This window comes from Phaenicophaeus curvirostris, chromosome 9 (genome assembly GCF_032191515.1).
Source record: "Phaenicophaeus curvirostris isolate KB17595 chromosome 9, BPBGC_Pcur_1.0, whole genome shotgun sequence".
NCBI lineage: Eukaryota > Metazoa > Chordata > Aves > Cuculiformes > Cuculidae > Phaenicophaeus > Phaenicophaeus curvirostris.
Genome location: NC_091400.1, coordinates 16,134,963 through 16,154,003, shown reverse-complemented (window position 1 = coordinate 16,154,003; position 19,041 = coordinate 16,134,963). Strand labels below are relative to the sequence as shown.

Sequence of the window (19,041 nt, the reverse complement as noted above, 5' to 3'; positions counted from 1 at the left end):
AAAGCAACTCGGCTGCTGGATGAGGGAAAGGCTGTGGATGTGGTCTTCCTGGACTTCAGTAAAGCCTTTGACAGTTTCTCACAGCATTCTGCTTCGGAAACTGTCAGCCTCTGGCCTGGACAGGCGCACACTCTCCTGGGTGGAAAACTGGTTGAATGGCCGGGCCCAGAGAGTGGTGGTAAATGGTGTGAAATCCAGCTGGAGGCCAGTGACAAGTGGGGTTCCCCAGGGCTCAGTGCTGGGTCCAGCCCTGTTCAATGTCTTTATCAATGACCTGGATGAAGGCATTGAGAGCCCCCTTAGCAAGTTTGCGGACGACACTAAGCTGGGTGGAAGTGTCGATCTGCTGGAGGGTCGGGAGGCTCTGCAAAGGGATCTGAACAGGCTGGACCGCTGGGCTGAGTCCACTGGCATGAGGTTTAACAAGGCCAAGTGCCGGGTCCTGCACTTGGGGCACAACAACCCTGTGCAGTGCTACAGACTGGGAGAAGTCTGTCTAGAAAGCTGCCTGGAGGAGAGGGACCTGGGGGTGTTGGTTGAGAGCCAACTGAAGATGAGCCAGCAGTGTGCCCAGGTGGCCAAGAAGGCCAATGGCATCTTGGCTTGTATCAGAAACGGTGTGACCAGCAGGTCCAGGGAGGTTATTCTCCCTCTGTACTCGGCACTGGTGAGACCACTCCTCGAATCCTGTGTTCAGTTCTGGGCCCCTCACCACAAGAAGGATGTTGATGGTCTGGAGCGAGTCCAGAGAAGAGCAACAAAGCTGGTGCCAGGGCTGGAGAACAGGCCTTATGAGGAACAGCTGAGAGTGCTGGGGTTGTTTAGCCTGGAGAAGAGGAGGCTGAGGGGAGACCTCATTGCTCTCTACAACTACCTGAAAGGAGGTTGTAGAGAGGAGGGTGATGGCCTCTTCTCCCAAGTGACAGGGGCAGGACAAGAGGGCATGGCCTCAAGCTCCGCCAGGGGAGGTTTAGGCTGGACATTAGGAAAAAATTCACCCAGGGAGGTGATCGGGTCCCCTTCCCTGGAGGCGTTTAAGGCACGGGTGGACGAGGTGCTAAGGGGCATGGTTTAGTGTTTGATAGGAATGGTTGGACTCGATGATCCAGTGGGTCTCTTCCAACCTGGTTATTCTATGATTCTGTGATTCTATAATTCTGTCTTCATGTATTACAGATGAAAGCCCAAAAGCTGATAAACCCAAAGTAAATGACGAGTGTGATGAAAATGAAGAAGATAAAGACTATCACAGGAGTGACCCACAGATTGCTATCTGCCTTGACTGTTTACGCAACAATGGGCAGTCAGGAGATAATGTAGTCAAAGTGAGTAGTCAAGATAATCTGTGCTGCTGTTACTTTTGGCAGATTAGCATTTTACAGGAACCATATCTTTTTATAACCATTAACAGTAAACTTTAATGTGGTGACCTGTCTCCCCTTTTACATAGTCCTTTTGCTTAGACACTCAGTGCATCTTGGAATTTTGTAAAAAATATGATTCCATGCAGAAATCCATCTGTGGTAGTGGATTTTTTTTTTTTTTTGGTGGATTATGGTTTTGTAGTCTACAGCCTTGATGGTATATAACTGAATTAGAGAACAGATTATTGCATACCACAGAGGTACTCAAAAAGCTGGCAGTAGGTGAGCTGCCGCACACTCTCAGGATTGCTGGTTTTTACCATGCCAGCATGAACCTGCTTTTTAGTTACATCGTGCAATGAATGATTGGGATCCTGATCTTTTGAGCTGTTAACCTGATTCTGAAAGTGACATGTTGTCTGTGGCCTTAGGCACGTCACTTCCATCTGTAAAATATGTAGAGTAATACCTGCCAACTGCTCCGACCAGGATTAGGGGTATTTGGTTTCAATTCCTGAAGGGAAGATTACGTCATGGTATCAAGTCTAGAAGAAAGTCTAGAAAAAATTCTCTTAGATTTTAACAAAATTTTATTCAATTACAAAGACAAGAATTAAAAAAAAAACATTAAAAACCATTGTCTAATGAAACACTGTGTTGTGTGTGCTATATTACATCTTTAATTTTGGAAGTTCTTATGCAGTAAGGAAGTTTTGATTCAGCAAGTAAACATATATATGTGTAACCACTGTCCATTTATGCTATATGCAGTAAGAAATCTATATCTCCATAACCATTTAGGAGTCTTGGGGTTTCCAGCTTTTCTATTGAATCAAAACTATTAGGTTCAGGATCACAGGATCTGTGAGAATAGATCACATCTCAGGTTTGGAGCTTCCCTGTATTTTACCTAGATTATCTGAGGATATTTTTACTTCCTTTTTCTCTCAGGGACGTAAGAAATTCTAAGCAGTGTAACATCTGTTTGACCACCGGTGTTGCTAACACAGATGCTTAGATTATCTAATTTCTTCTGGGGGTTCTAGTGACTTTGGTGGGTTATTTGTGGTTTGTTTTTTTTTTTCCTCCCCTCGTATCTTCTGGAAATTTCTCTAACCAGAGATAGGTCAAACGAACTTGTTTGTCTTCTTGTGAATTTTGCAAAACAATGAACAAAAATGAAGCTGTGGGGCCATTATGAATTAGAGGAGAGTGCAGTAATATTGATTACTAGATGAAAAAAATAAGAGTTACAGCTGTTCTTTCACTGAAGATTGCTTATGTGCTTCAAAATTTGTTTTTTCTGTTTTGTTGCTGTTGCTTTAGGGTTTAATGAAGAAATTTATTCGCTGTTCTACTCGAGTGACTGTGGGAACTATCAAAAAGTTTCTCAGCTTAAAATTAAAACTTCCAAGTTCTTACGAGGTAAGTTTGAAAGAAAAATGCTTGGGTTTATTTCCCTGCAATGTACTAGGCTCTTATGAAATGTAATCATAATTGAACTTGAGGAATATTGTTTTGGACCAATCACCAAGTACTGCTCAGTATTCCAAGATAAATTTTCTGCCTCTAAATGAGAAGTGTTCTTTTTATCACAGTGACTAAAGTTGCTAATCAAGGAACTCATACATTTCTTGTAACTTCAGTTTGTTGCTTTCTTGTTAAGGAACGGATACACGTTAGGCTTTGATATTTTTATGTAAAAAAAGAAATACTTTCTATTTCTCTGTACTCGGCACTGGTGAGACCGCTCCTCGAATCCTGTGTTCAGTTCTGGGCCCCTCACCACAAGAAGGATGTTGAGGCTCTGGAGCGAGTCCAGAGAAGAGCAACGAAGCTGGTGAGGGGGCTGGAGAGCAGGTCTTACAAGGAGCGGCTGAGAGAGCTGGGATTGTTTAGCCTGGAGAAGAGGAGGCTGAGGGGAGACCTCATTGCTCTCTGCAACTACCTGAAAGGAGGTTGTAGAGAGGAGGGAGCTGGCCTCTTCTCCCAAGTGACAGGGGACAGGACAAGAGGGAATGGCTTCAGGCTCCGCCAGGGGAGGTTCAGGCTGGACATTAGGAAAAAATTCTTTACAGAAAGGGTCATTGGGCACTGGAACAGGGAGGTGGTTGATTCACCTTCCCTGGAGGTGTTTAAGGCACGGGTGGACGAGGTGCTGAGGGATATGGTTTAGTGTTTGATAGGAACGGTTGGACTCGATGATCCGTTGGGTCTCTTCCAACCTGGTTATTCTGTGATTCTGTGATTCTGTGATTTCCATGTGGCTAATAAGTCACTTAATACAATTTTGGGCTATTAGCCACTGGGGAAAAGGAGAGATCAACTAGGCATATGCCAAATTACTCCACATTTTCTTTAGATGTAAGAAACTACACAGTAATTACGAAGAAGTAAGGAGCAATACCATGTGAATCTTTCAAAATGCAGATACTTTTCTTGCACCTTATCTCTAATTAGGTAGAATTTGTTGGAGAGTGGGGTCCTTGCTCCATGAGTGATTTCATCTTGGCCGAGACTGTTCCCTGAGGGGACTTCCTAACATTATAGAAGTTGTGATGGGGTTGGAAGGTGTGATATTCCTGGCTCTGCTTTCCCTCTTTGCAGGGATAGGGCTATAGTAATCGCAGGGATATAGTCTTTTCCAGATCTAATAAGGAAAGATTTTCCAAACATTTTCAGTGAGTGGTAGAAATAAGATGCTATAATACAGTTTAACCACTCATTTTTCACAGCAAGATTTTTTTTTTTTTTAATTTTGCCTTCAGTTAACAAAAAAATCATGTTTATATACTAAGACATGCTTTTTACCTATCATTTATAGTGACTTTTAAAGCATTTTTAATTAGTTTATAATTTATTTTCTTTTAATGAAAATTACTGTACTTCAGTTTTGTGTCTTTGGGTTTGAAAGAGCACTCATAGCAAGAAGGCCTTCAAGATGCAGCACAAGGGTTTATTTTCAAATAGATGCAATGAAGTTTTGATAAATACAAGGATTGTTTGTCTACCAGTGATTTGCTACCTACTTTAGCAGACTTTCTTCTGTGCATACCATAATTGAAAACCCAAAAGTGAAAATACTACATGGAATACTACTCTTAAAAGTAGCAGTGTAATTTGCTGTCAGTGTACTGGGTTTATACAGGTTTGATATACATGTCTGGTGGAATTCTTGCATAATGATAGGAGTTGAGGGATTAACTCGAGATTCTCTTAAGAGTTTATTTAGACATTAAAATTTTGCATCCCTTTGTCTTACTGTTTGTTCTGTTGTATTTTAAGCTGGATGTACTATGCAATGGAGAGATCATGGGGAAGGATCATACTATGGAATTCATCTACATGACAAGATGGAGACTAAGAGGCGAAAACGTAAATGCCGTTACATTATTAATAAATGATGTTTTGGTATATTTATTAAAGAAAGCGTGCATACTTTCACAGCTTAGTCCAAAATACATTCTGACCCTTCAAAAAACTCTTAGTTAAAAATGCATTTTGAATGTTTTCTGGACTTATATTAAACACGGTGAGTGAAACTCTACGACACATGTATTGTGTAGAGCCTGAAGCTTAAAAATAGCAGGTATACAAAGTTTACATGCAAGTTCTGCTGAGTTTTAAGTCAAATATCTGAAAACCCAAACACTTGTTCTTTTTCTGCAAATTTGCTTTTAGTGACCTTTTGAGTTGCAATAATTTGGGAATCTGTATCCAGAAGTTCTTTATTAAGAATAAATTTTATTCAATCTATGAACTGAAAGTGACAGTAAAAAATTATTGTAGAAAAGTAATTGATTTGTTGTTGTTTCTCTTAATACTACAACCATAGTTTTTAGATATGCTGTGTTACACTAACATCCCAATAACACAGCTAAATGGGTTTTCTTTGCTGCATGCGTATGTTTTAGAATTGCAATATTTAACTTTATTGAAAGACATTTCTTTCCAGTCTGATATTTGGGTTGATTTTGTAGGCCTTTTATTGCCTGTGTATTTTTTTTTTTTTTTGTTAGGGGTTGTATCCATTTTTTCTTCCTTCTATACCTTAATTTATGCATGGCTGTTGATTGTTCTTTGCTGTTTATTGCTTTGTGGTATATGCAGATTTTTTGTTCATCACTACCAGTGGAGGCTATATTGGAGTGCAGCTAGGGTTAAGCACTTAACATATGTTTGTGTACTGATCTGTAGAAAATTCCAGACGTTCTGTACTCTTTTTTTTTTAATTTTTTTTAAGCTTCCTAGTACTCAGAATAAAAAGCAGGGGGCATGGGCAGAGAAGACAGAGGATTAAAACACAGTGTGGAGTCAACAATTCACAAGTTTCTTAGTTTTACCTTAATCTGAAAGAGGAAGGGAAAGATAGATTTTTGATAGGAATTATGGGATTTAATGTATAGGCCAGTATTCCTTTGAAAGTAATATTGCACTGAAATTTGATAGTTGAAATCCCAGTACTGCACCAATAAGGGAACTTTAAGCAGTATTTTTTCTAATACTGCCTTGAAACCAGTGGTGTTTGACTTGCCGTCTTGCATTTTTGTTAGCATTGGGAATACTATTAGGAAATGTTGAGGCCAACAGCTTTAAGTGATAATGGAATTCTTTCATGACATTTAATCCTTCAGCCCTTGCTTACAAATGGACTCTTGCTTACAAATTGACGAACAAGGACATTATTTGTCCTGGTTAATTTTTTTTTTAAATCTCAGAAATATGGTTTTTAATATTAAGTGAATATAAGAGTTGAGAGCTCTTGTTTAAATTCGTAAGTTGTGTTTACGTACGTGTAGTGTGGTCAGGTATATGTTCATCTTTTCCTTTACGTAGTTCTAAATCAGTCCCCTGAAGTCAGAGTAAAATCTGTAAAAATTGCATTATGCTGGTAATAAACACAATAACATCTGGACTTACATGATTTTATTTTCCCTAACTGTTTTGGGTCTTGTTATAAAGCAGAAATTGTGATGGTAATTAATTAACTATCTCCTCTTTTGGATGAAGATGAAGTAAATCCATTATCTGCATCTCTGGTGATATTCACCATGAACTTTTACTGGAAACCTGTGGATCTTATAAGAGGTAGAGTAGTAACAGGAAGATATCCATTTATTCATTAGAGAAGCCTTTGCTGTTTAAAATAAGTAAATTAATATTAAGCTTTACAATTGAAAATTAAAAAAAAAAAGCATTAATTGGTGATTGTGTATGTCCAGCTGTGGATGCCTCTTATCTGATCAGAAAATCATCTCCTTCGCAGTTTCGGTGCCAGAACTGCCCATCTTCGCAAGTCTGCTCACAGGATGGCACTTTTTATCAGGTAAGAGGCACTCACAACTGTACATACAAGTCATTAAGGTCCTGTCAGCACTTCAGTTGTAATTCAAGTTGTGGAATTTTTATAACTCCTAACTACAAAGTGCCCAAACTCTATGAGCAAAGCCTCAGCACTTTTATTCTTTCAGAGAAAGTTTTATTGAATGAATGAACAGAATCCTTTCGCAAGGTTTAGGGGCTTCTTTTACTTTAGATTAGGCCATTTGCCTTTTTGTTAGAGAGCAAACATCCTGTAGGCTGGTGTCTGCATCAGTCTGGAAGGATTTATCTACTTTTTTCTATCTCATCCTTCTAACTAGTAGCATTGGGCAGTCGCTGAACAAAGGGTTAAAACTGAAGATTGTGAATCAAAAGAGACTACATTGGTTTCATCTCTTCATGGTATTTCATACATTCTTTGTTGGAGTAAAGAAAGGTTAGCTTTTTCTAGTATTCCTTTCAATTATTTTAAAATTAGAAATGGAATAATGCTTTATCTCTGGAATAAAACAAACCAAAATCTCCAGAGCCTGCAAACCGAAAGTGATTTCTAGATTTCATTGATCAAACTGGATTGTACCTAAATGAAACAATATTTCGGTTTCCTCATTGGGAATTTTTGACTTAAACTAATTTCTAGAAGTTACTTTAAAAGTCTTAAATAATCATAGAATCCTTAGGTTGGAAAAGACCTTAGAGATCATCAACTCCAACTGTACCTGGCTGCTACATAGAATCATTAGGTTGGAAAACTTTTTTTGCTTGAGCAAAAAATTGAAGTTAATTATAATAATAAAGGGTCACTCCCCACTATAGATGTGAGTGACCTTCTGCAGTCATGCCTACTTCAATTAATGTTTCAGCACAGTGCATTATATTTATACTGTTGTTTTGTAATTCTGTTTGCAAAAACACTGACCCTTGCTGGTTTATATGGCAACATCAGTGAGGTGACTGCTCTGTCTCTGCCTGTGTGCACTTCCAACTAGAGTTGTGTACTTTTAGAGACAATTGTATAATCAAAGTGAAAAACATGTGAAATAGTATTTAAATAATATGTCAGTCATATCCTATGCAAAAAATCAGACACCAAATAATTTATGATACTACAAATATAAGCTGGATATATATGCGCACATACAAACTACACAAGGTGCTCCATGTCTTCTCTCCTAAATGCTCCTGCAACTGTTGAATATTTCTAGGTTTATGTTTTGATTTCCCTGCCCTCCAGTTTGCAAATCCTAAGGAAGTATGATCATATTTAGTTCCGGTAATCATTTCACTACTGTGGCATGGAAAGTTTATTAACCTCTATGGGGCTCTGCAGTAATATCCTTATTCATTTAGTCACTGAAGTTCATCTGTATTGCATTTGAAGGATGCGGTAAAAGATTTCTTGTTTTAATGATAGCTTCTGTAATAATTCTTTATAATTCTAAATTTGCACTAAGAAAATACTTAAATTAGGTATGTTTCTCTGCTCTGTGGCGGAGAGATAGTTAAGACCATACAATTGCTGAGACAATAAGGTTTTCCTAGGTTTTATGCTATAGAAAACATGCAGTACCCTACTGAAATTAAGAAGAAGACGTTAGACTTAAATGAAATGCTGGCAGACTGAAAAACTAAGACGTAGTAAAACAGAACTTCCAGCAACAAGGGCCCAGGTATTCCATGGCATTTTCTGGAAACCTACCTACCCTTGACTCCCACTCCATGATAGTTTGTCCAGTCCAGGGATCCAAGCTGTTGATTTGCTTTTGGTTTATTTTTATAGGAAGAACTAATTAAGAAGTCTGTCACTAGGTCTGAAGTTGAGGAGTTTGGATTTAGGGCAGAAGTTAGCCCTCATCTCTTAGAAAATCAGCTGACAGCAATCTTACCTGATTGTTTGTCTTTTACTTTCCTTTTTAATAGCAGAATAGCCAGGTTCCCATTAACTGGTGTAGCCATGGAACCCCAATATATATAAAAATCAAACAAAACTCATCATCTGTAAATGGAGATTGCTCTTCCTCAAGCACAGTAACACAGAGATAAGAGAAGTTGTTTGAGCACTCCAAGTATATATGTCATAAAACATCTAAATCATTAAATACATAAAAGCACATATGGGATTTTTATGTTAATGATGAAGAGCTGCAACTGACTGGCTTAGAGATTAAATATAGATTTGACGTAAAGGCATGGTTTTAACTGTTACTATATAGAATTATTTTGTATAAATAAAACTGATTGCCATATACACACATCTTAAGGGATAAGATCTGGCTGTTCTTAAGGCAATCTTTAATTGCATTTTCTGTGATTTTTATGAATGATGTCTTCATGTTCTCTTGTCTGTTTTTATTGTTTTTCTCTTGCTTTTGTTTTTAGTCTTACCCTATGGTACTTCAGTATCGACCTAGAATTGACTTCGGTTAGACCAAAGGGCCAGATCCCACTGAGATGAATCCTGCACTATTTGTTTACCCATCGACAGATTGCACAATGAATGGATGTGCCTGGATTAGGGGGACACAACCAGATTTTCAGCATGCAAATAAGGACTTTCTCTTTCTTAAAGTTGTCAGTTGCATCTCTGTTGTTTCTCTTAGAGCAAGCCAAGTGCCATTCTGCTCCTGAAATGTGCATAAGATATTTGTGTATCTTACGAGTGTGCTGCAAATCATAGCCGAAATCATGAAGTGTACAGTTGAGATTCAAAAACTATGGAATATTTTTGCTTGCGTGGTAGAAATTTTTTCTGGTCCTAATATTGATTACTCCAGCAAAATGGCAGAGTGCTCATTCCATGTGGTGTTGCAGTTTCACACACTTACTATTTTACTGAATATCGTTGTTTAAATGATAGAGTACTGTACAAATAACTAAGGATTATATCTTGAAAATATTTTGTATAGAAAATATATTTAGAACAGTGGTGATTGGGCCACTACCTTTTTCTTGATAAACTTCTCATGGGTCCAGGTATAGCTCGCTCATGAGTGTGTAACAGTCCTTTTGCAGAGAATGAAGATTAATTACCCTTAACAGGAGATGTGGTAATTCAAAACAGCAATTTTAAATCTTCTAAAGAGATTCTGCTAATATTGCTTAAAAGCATCGCAGCCTTTGTGATTGCACTTTTCTATGATTTCCCTAAAAATTGGAATTTGGGATACAAGCTGTTTTTGGAAAATGGCTTCTGGTCAGATTACTTCTTCTGGTCAGATTATTTCTTCTAATAGAGCCTTCATGAAAATGAAGTTGAGAATAGTGTAAATGTCTATGGAACAAATAAATTTCTCTATAAGATTACAACCAAGGCAAAATTTTACATAATTATTGTCCTTCATAGTAAGCATTTCCTTTAAAGATTGTTTGGAGGTTTATAATATGCTAAGATGAAAATAGTATATAGCTTTAATTACATTATATATCTCTTGTGACTATCTGGAATTTAGAATTCACTGTAGAAATTTTCATTAGTCACATCGTAAAATTATTTCCACAAAATTAGAGGTAATGCAATACTGAAGATAAGCAGTCTGACCAAAATAAATGTTCAGGTCTTCTTTTTCTTAAGATCTGGTAGTGCCGGATAAAAAGTGATTGTTGCCTTAGGTATTGCGAGCATAATGGTTCTAGTATAAAATGTTTATCGAGGTTTCTGGTTATTTGCAGGGAGCATAGTAATGCATATGTTTTCTGTAGTCTTCTGTTGTCTTTGCTCTGCTTAGAAGTCAGTTGAGTTTTTCACTTCAAATTTTGTGGAGATACTTACGGTTCTGTACTTTTATGTAATTTCTACTTAATACACACCTGCGAGCATTGTAGATAACTATTTACTTTCTTACGCCTTTTGCATATGGCAAAAAGGAACCAAATAACTTTTCAGAAGCTACTAAAGAGTGAACTAATCATAAGGTGAAGTGAAAATTCTGTCTTGGGATCAAGTATAACAGCTAGTTGCAAGGCTCTAACTCCTTTGTAGATTTTTGTTCATGTGCGGTAGTATGTTTCTGTAGGCAGAAATAAGCATGGATTAAATCTGGCCCCTTTAATGTTAGTAGGAATTCTAACATTGATGACTTGAGGAATCCATATATAGTTGGGTTGAATTCTACCATTGTACTCCAAAGCCCATATGACATACAGAAGTAAAGATGCTGTCGGTAGCAGTCTGTTTAGGAAACCTGCCATTGCAGGTCAAGGTTGCACATATTGTGCAGATGCCAATGAACCTGGGGAAGCAAAGTGTTTAGGAAGCTGCTGCTCCTTTCTGCAGTTGTAGTGTGCTGGCTGGCATGGGGACAGGTTTTGCAAAGGGAGCGCATGCTGGCTGCAGGAAGTGGTCGTCTCTTTGCCCACCCAGTCTGTGATGTGAAAAAAGGAGATACTCCATGTAGGGAGGGCTCTTCTCTGCAGAGTCTCTAGAGAAAAATAGATTTTTTGTGTATATAGAAGTCCTCACATGGAGCAGTTTGGAAGAGCAGAGCATGTGTTCTTATTGCAAATCATTCTTCTCTTTAGTGTATATACAGTTGTTTTCTACGGTAGAAATAGGTTATTATTTGTAAATATTTACATGCACATACAAATGACACCTTACAGTTTTTATATATTTCACGTGTTTTTATACCAGAATTTTCAATGTAGTTTCACTTGAGATAAAATGCATGTCTCAGTTTATCACAAAACTAACAGCAGTACTCTTAAGCAAAATTTCTGCTTGATTCAGGAGACTTTTTTTTTTTCTTCTCAACAGCTACACTTAACATTTTACCAAATTTGGACAGATTTGTTTTTAAAAAGAACACATTTTTAATCCATTTTCAATTCTCTTGCACAGAAGTTAGCATCCACCTAGCAGGACCCCTGAAATAGGACTACTTTGTATTCTCTTCTGAATGAAAACTCATAGAACATTTGACTGTTCAATGACTCTCTGTATTCACAGTTCAGAGAACTGTGAATTTCTCTTGATCAGAATTGGACGTTGGTTTAATTTATGGTATTTTTTAATGCAGATTACAGAAGGCAAATCTTCATTTTAGGCATGGAAATTACTGACAGACATGATTTAATGTTCCCAGCTGAAAGTCATGGCATTAAACGCATATGGTCTAGCCATCTACACTTTATGCATTTCTAATTTGATGGCACAGTACCTGAGTGCTGTTTTAGTTTTAATAGTTTTTGTAGCAGTGAAGTGCCGGTGAAATATATATCTTAACTGGGCAGCTTGTATAACACAGGCATTGCCTCTTTTACAGGAAATTTCTCTTCGGTATCGTATGTTTGTGCCATGTGTCTGCAGATATGCGTATTTAATTCATTTGTGCCAATTAAGAATATCTGAACAGCATAGGAATACGGGAATGCATCTACAGATTCCTGTGTGCCAAAGATGGGGTAAAGTGAAGTGAGTACCTAAGCATTCCATTAAAACTGCACCATATGCCATCCTAGAGCAGATTATTGTGTACAGTCACACCTTCTGAGCATTTACATGACAAAATGTCACCACTGCATGTTTGTAAAGAATAGGAATATAAAATACGTGTTGCTGCCTTTGTGTTTCTACAGCTTTCCTATATTGTCGATACCTAGCTGCAGAGGAGTAAGACCTAAAAAATTCCACACTAATACCTAACCTTGCTGTCTCTTATTTAGCACATTTAGTGCTCTTTTTTCTTTTTCTCCCCCTCTTACCCCCAAGGGGAAAATTTGTATCTTCTTTTAACTCTGGGTAACTCATTAATGAAAGTCATAAGCAACTTTTTGTTGAGCGTAGCTGTATGGTGCCTTTGTCAGGTAACAAACTGTAAGATGGAATTAATAAGCAAGATTCTATAATATCTCAAACAGTAAGGAATTAGATGATCAATCAAGAAACGTATCTTCTGTCATGCATTACTACACTGCTAGTAGCTAAGGGCCTAGTCCTGTAAATGTATTTTTATTGGGATTAAATACCAAATAAGATTACTACAGTAATCTCTAAGTGACTCGTAACTATAGCAGGTACTGTTAATATGAAAGCTTCTAGGATTTGGGTCCTAGGAGTATGCAGCGCTGTAAGTATATTGTGCATACTCAGCTAGCTTGCAGTCATTACGCAAAAAAAACCTTCTAAAAATACTATTTTTACTGTACTGAAAATGTTATGTAAAGCAAAGTGCCTGATTATTATTACAGAATACCTTTTAACCCCATTATTTGCATTTGGCAGGGTAATATTTGCTTCTGTATTTTATTTGTGGCCATATTATTTTCAGCAAGAATATTTCATAAACATGCTGTATTGAGAAGCTTTTTTTCATGGGAAACAAGCAGAGAAAGAAATGTGTTCTGTTAGATAATTTAAAAATTTAAAAACCTGTCTCAGTAGAAACTGTATGAAAAGAATTACTTTCATATTGAAATTATTTCATTTTCTGCATGAGGAACCCTTGAACTCTGGATCTTGATCTTTTTTCTCCTTAGGCCTCAACAATTTTAACTTTTCTCTTCTGCAGTTATCAAAAACAGTTCCAGGAGAAAAAGAGATTGATTGTGTTCCCTCTAGATAGAATCTAGGCTCTTGCTTTCCACTGCAGACAAAGTGATGGTTCGGAGTTCCATCTCATCTCTCCCCTGTTTAATTGTTAGACTTGACTTTGTGAAAGAAGTAAACAATTTTTCCTTCTCTGATTTTTTTTCTGAAATAAGATAGGCCAGGGTTTAGTCCTTTAATTGAACCAGTCACTGAGTTGTATTGTTCCATTTCTGGTCTTTTTTCATATTTTCATGTCATTGAAAAAAACAAGAGGCATTCACTCCCCAGGAAAAAGTATTCCTGGGAGAACTGGCAACAAAAGGAATAGCATCCAGCTCAGCCAGGTAGAAATACTGGTAGAAATTTCTGGTACAAATACTATAGAAAAGATAGTTGTTCAAAGCCGGTCTTAAATCTCAAAATAAACACTGTTTATAAAGGGGCTGCATAGAATACTGGTCAGTTACATAGACTGCCCAAACTAATTTTTATCTTGGAAAAAAAACAAAGGCAATCAAGACTTATATGCCTATCTACAGCAACTGTATAAACACAGAGATGCTTAAATCAAGAGCTAGGTCCAATTTCTTCACTTAGTCTAGGCAGGTTGAAGGCAATTATTTGATTCCATTGAAAATGCATATATCATGCAGGATACTCCCCTCTCTTTTTACTTCATGCTGTGGTATTTTATTATTTCTCTCAATTAAAATGTCTGTTTGAGCACCCTTTGTGCTGTAATTAGTTCTAGGTTCTTAGGCATCCTTTGCCTATTCCCATACCCCACCCTATTTATGCCTAACAAGCAGAAGTGTTAAGGACTTCTAAAGGAGAAATTGCACAAGAAGAATCAGCTCGTAGGTTTGGTTCATCAGGCAGCTCTCATGGATTTCAGCAAAGCATTCACAGTCCTCCATTTTGAATCCTTAAGAGCCAGTTTGAACAAGGTAATGCTTCCACAAGTTGTTCAGCTAAAGACACTTGCTTGAGGAAGGATTGCAGCCTACTGGAGCGTGTTTCAGGATTAATTCTAAGACACAAGGGGGTTGATTCACCCTAAATGAAATGTGAAAAGCTTGCGACTGCTCATTTACCACTAGTTTTATCACATATGGGTAGTCTGGCCTTCAGACCTCAGCAGAAACATCTTTCGGTAGGAATGTCCTACAAAAGATGTTCTTATAATAATAAGATATTTCTCTTCATAGCAGATCTAGCTGTTGAATTTTTTTTTTAGGCTAGTGTCTACACTGTCTGTAGAACGGATTCCAGAATAGGAAATTGATTAATGAATTCCAGGCAGATTATTCCATCCAAGGTATGTGCCATAAATCTTCGTCTGAATTCAGGTAGCTTGCTATTGCAGTTGAGTAAAGATGTTGTTTCATTCTCTAGAAGCAATTTAGAATCCATACAGTTCTGGAGTTGGGCAGTGAAACAAAAAGCTCTATAGACAGGTGGAAATGTCCAGGCAACCTTTTTTGCTTGCCAAAAGAGACCAAGTTCTGTAGGCTCAGGATGAAGGAGGCATTCTGGAATGAAAGATGTGTACAAGTGGAAGATTTTTGTCATTACGTTAATTTTAACCAAAGAGAGGCATTAGTTTGACTTTGCATGTTTATCTAAACCATTAGGCATACTTTTCTTTGAAGTTACTTTTACGTGAATCTAGCAAATGCTTCTAGCAAGGTTTAGTAACATGACCATTGACAGGATGAGGAGGACAGTAGTTACTGTGCGTTTTTCTTTTTACTCATGGTGGTGAGTGGAAAGCAAGGTAAGAGTTGAGAGTAGGTTGCTACCGAATACATAAAATTGCTGCAACAGTAAAATGTTTGTGCTGCTAGTTAACATACTGAGGTTTGTATTACAAATGAAGTTGTAATAAAGATGTTTATTAACAAAGTGCGAGGCACATATTTTATGATAGTATTATACTCCTAAAATTCTGTTTTGTATTATATAGAGTATAGTAGACATTGTTGCTGTTGTCTCATTGATTTTGGTGTGGTAAAATGAAACGTGCTCCCTTTTTACTGAAAAAAATATCACTCACTAATTGATTTTAAATTTCTCTTTGTTGTTAGATATTTAGTTTGTTCATAAAAGGAGGGTTTTTTTAAATAAACTATTTTTATGGATAATCTGATTGCCTAATAGTTTTAAGGGACCTATTTAATACCAAAGGTAAAGCCACCTAAAAACTGACTTAGAGTAAGGCACTGATGCTTTTTCTGGAGTGCAGTGGTCAAGAGTTACGCCTGAAATCAGTCACACTGAACTTAACTGGTGGTACCTATCTATGTCACCAAGCTAAAGGGTTAGGCAGATTCCATAACAAAATAGAAAAGGAAAAAACAACAGCAGGAGTAGCATAAAGTTAACAGACCTAGAGTAGCTCTTTGAGTCATAGCTTATGTTCACAAAGAAAAGCACAAAGGTTTGCATTACTGATGTGTCTGCTATACCTGGCCTGTGAACTAATTAACAACTTCAGTGTGCTGTCAATCCTGTAAACCTTCCAAAGCACAAAATATTCACCAAGCTACTGTTGGAGTTTCTGGTCATAGTTCAGTGATATTTTGGAGGGTGGAAAGGACAGACTTCGAGGATAATGAGAAGATACGAAGTATGTTTTACAGATTTTATAGATATTTTTTTAGCAAATGGCGTTGCTGTCCTTGACATGAGACCATTGATTAACAAGAAGTCAATTATTTTACTTGTGTAGTATAAAATAGAAAGAATAAAGAAACCCAATGTCTTGATATTTCCATTACCAGCATAGTGATTAACTAAACTGGAAAGTAATAGGACAATTTAATTATTTAGCTGACTGAAATATTTCATTCTAAAAACTTATTGATCGTATATTTTTCCTCAAATACAAGCTTCTCAGTATAAACATGAAGCAGTGCATCATTTTTTTTTTCCTTTATTGCAGACTTAACTATTGAAAGGAAAATATTTTACTGTTTTTTTTATATTAAGGCAAAGCCTGAATTGTTGGGTGTTCCAGGCTACTGAATAGGCTATAAAGAGTTAACTCTCAATGGATTTTTTTGGGGGGATGGGGGCCTAAGTGTCCTTCTATAAGCTGTGATCCAAGTTAGGATATGAAAGGAGCCTATGGTGAGCAGTAGTAATGTTCTAATGCTTCCTTGCATTTGATATTAGTTAACAGTTTTTAAGATAACAGCCCTCACAGTACTTAGGAGCTCATAGAACATATTGTGATGTTATGTTGCTAATTTGTTTTAAAATATAAAATGTTTTAAGCTTTTTGTCAAAAGTGATAACATCATATTACAAATAAACCTTTTTGTGGTTGTAAAATTTAGCTTATAAATCATTCAAATTGAAGTGAAAAAAAACACAGGTCATTGTTAATGACAGTCTATCCTACTATTAAGAATATATGTATTTTTGTAAAGGAAAAGCACTTGTAGATATTTAATCAGTCCAATATCTATGTTAATGTTTTGGGAAAAAAAGAAGACAAAATGCTGCTTAGAGAATCACTTACGTATTTTTATTTTTTGTGCTCAAATGCATTTTCTGTTGATTTATGGAATGTTTATTCTGTGTGAAGCTGTATAGTTAGTACAGCTGGGCTAAATGCATTTCTTACCTTAACTTAATCAATTGTATCTGACTTATAATATATTTTCTGTCCAATCAGAAAGCCAATTGCAAAACATACTGGTGGTGCTGTTTTTCATCTTTGATATTAGCTTCATCCTGCCTTATAACATTTCTACTTCTTAATAATTGTAAAACATACTAATAATTTTTTGTGATGTTTGTGTTTTAATGGATGTTTTAGAACATATTTGTTTATTCAGTGGTATCTTATTGTAATGAAAAACATCTTCATAAAAGAGTGACAGAATTTTATGTACAGTATTTAAAAAAATAGTTCCCTGGGTAAAAATGTATGCCAGATGAGTCAAGTTTAATCCTTACTTTCCTCCAAAGGAAACTAGTTTTGTGTCCATGCACGAAACACGATTGCAGGTTTCTGAGCATTTATAGAAATAGTATTTCATTCAGAATAACTTCTGTCTTGTAATATTATGTGGATATTTGAAACCTCACCCAACTGTATTTTGATTCCATATAGTGGATTAACACAATTTCAGAAAAAAAAAAACAACCAAAAACAAACAGTAAAGCAAAGAATTTTATTGAAGTACAGTAAAAAGTGGCAACCACATTTTTTTTGTGGTTATTAGTGTACAATCAAAGATCTATTTGCTGATTTCAGTGGGATTCTACTGGGATCTGCTCTGTGGGCCTGGTGCTGAGTTAAGCTCTTCAGCTTAACCTCAGTGGAGCTACTTTCATTAATTATCCTTTTAGCTACAACTTGAAATGACCCAGAGTTCCCGCTTCCTTACAGAATCTCTGTTCACGATGGCTAATATTGTTTAAATTTAATCTTATTATGTTAACCTTCCCATAGGTAAATAAGTTTTGCAACACTGAGCATGTACGCTAGCAGTGGAATTGAGTGTTATAAACTCCAGTAGGGAAATACTTCCATAATTGTCAAAGTGGGGCAGAATTTCACTCAGACTATAAATACTTGTAATGCCGCAGTCTCAGTAGTACACATGCTTAACAAAGTTCTGTAAGTAATCAGGTTTTGATGAGTTTTATTATTTGAATATGGTCCATTCTTATAATTTTTGTTAAGAGCTAATTTCTGTATGAATTCATTTGTGGTTGACATCTCAGGGTCCACAACGCATTTTAAAACCTTAGATCCATATGAGCTATGAGTGCAATGCCAGTATTGCAGACTTGTGTCTTCTAAAGAACCAAATATATTGTGGTTTGAAGTATTTTAAAAACCACTGTAAATTTTACCCAGTCTTACCAAAGCAATGTTTTTTTTTAATCTGTGCAAAAAACCTTTGGAGTTGAGAGTGGCCCTTGAAAAACTGACACGCTTCTTACTGTGTTATAACGAGTGAGCAATTTCCCACTTTGGGAGGGCTATTTCTGCCACGAGTTGGGGAGGCTGCGCAAAATCCCATGGTCCTGCCCCTTGGTGTAGACTGAAGTGTGCCTGTTTGAAGCTGCATCTATGTTTGTAAGCAAGACTTGTTTTAGAACAACAGCTCGTGTAAATGGACCTTTTAGAATCTTGTGTATAAATATATCTGATATGTAATGAGATTTCTAGTTATGTAACTACCTATATGGCTCAGTACCAGTGATGTTAAATTGAGTGCTTCATGCTAATGTCAAGAATGTATACAGCACTTTTATAACCACTGATGGTAAGAGACAATTTGGTCTGACCTTATGCTGCAAGATGCCTCTAGCCCAGTTGGATTAATTTTATGAAAAATCTAGATGAGCAAGAAGTATAACTAATCTGCTTACTAGCACTGAATTGCTCCTTTCTCAAAGCAATAAATATATTCATGTTGTAACATCTGTTGTGCAGCCTACAATAAGAGTTGTTTTGTTGCATTGTTTCTATATAATTTATTTTGTGCAATAAAAAAATCTCTGGTTTTATCTGACCTCTTTCTGTTTTGTGACAATATTTGAATTAAACCACTATCTTTACATCTTAATCATGCAAGCATACTGTCAACTCATAAAAATGCAGAGTAGGAAATGGAATGCGGTAATATTTCTGTCTTATAGAAAAATCAGAAGGTACTCACATGGCCTAACTTGTTCTCATTAGTGTCTTAGAGAGCATTACCATTCATTTTCATGCAAAGTTGACTGGATTTAGCACTGCGTTTGTAAAATATAAGCAGGTGGGTTACACAGTGTGACTGTGTTTGAGGCTTTTTTTAAAAAAGT

The 19,041-nt window shown here is 36.7% G+C and overlaps 1 protein-coding gene across 5 annotated transcripts in view; it reads left to right on the top strand.

Moving 5' to 3' along the window:
* PCGF5 (polycomb group ring finger 5) overlaps nt 1-18,749 on the top strand; it is a 71,023-nt gene extending 52,274 nt beyond the window's left edge. For 4 of the 5 annotated variants that reach the window (XM_069864220.1, XM_069864219.1, XM_069864223.1 and 1 more), the window contains 5 exons: nt 1,177-1,325; nt 2,691-2,789; nt 4,650-4,739; nt 6,631-6,690; nt 9,066-18,749. In XM_069864220.1, the coding sequence (XP_069720321.1) occupies nt 1,177-1,325; nt 2,691-2,789; nt 4,650-4,739; nt 6,631-6,690; nt 9,066-9,113 (446 nt within the window). In that variant the 3' untranslated portion in view covers nt 9,114-18,749. The remainder of the gene's footprint in view (nt 1-1,176; nt 1,326-2,690; nt 2,790-4,649; nt 4,740-6,630; nt 6,691-9,065) is intronic. The other variant, XM_069864221.1, reaches the window with a different exon arrangement.
* The last annotated feature ends 292 nt before the right edge of the window (nt 18,750-19,041 follow it).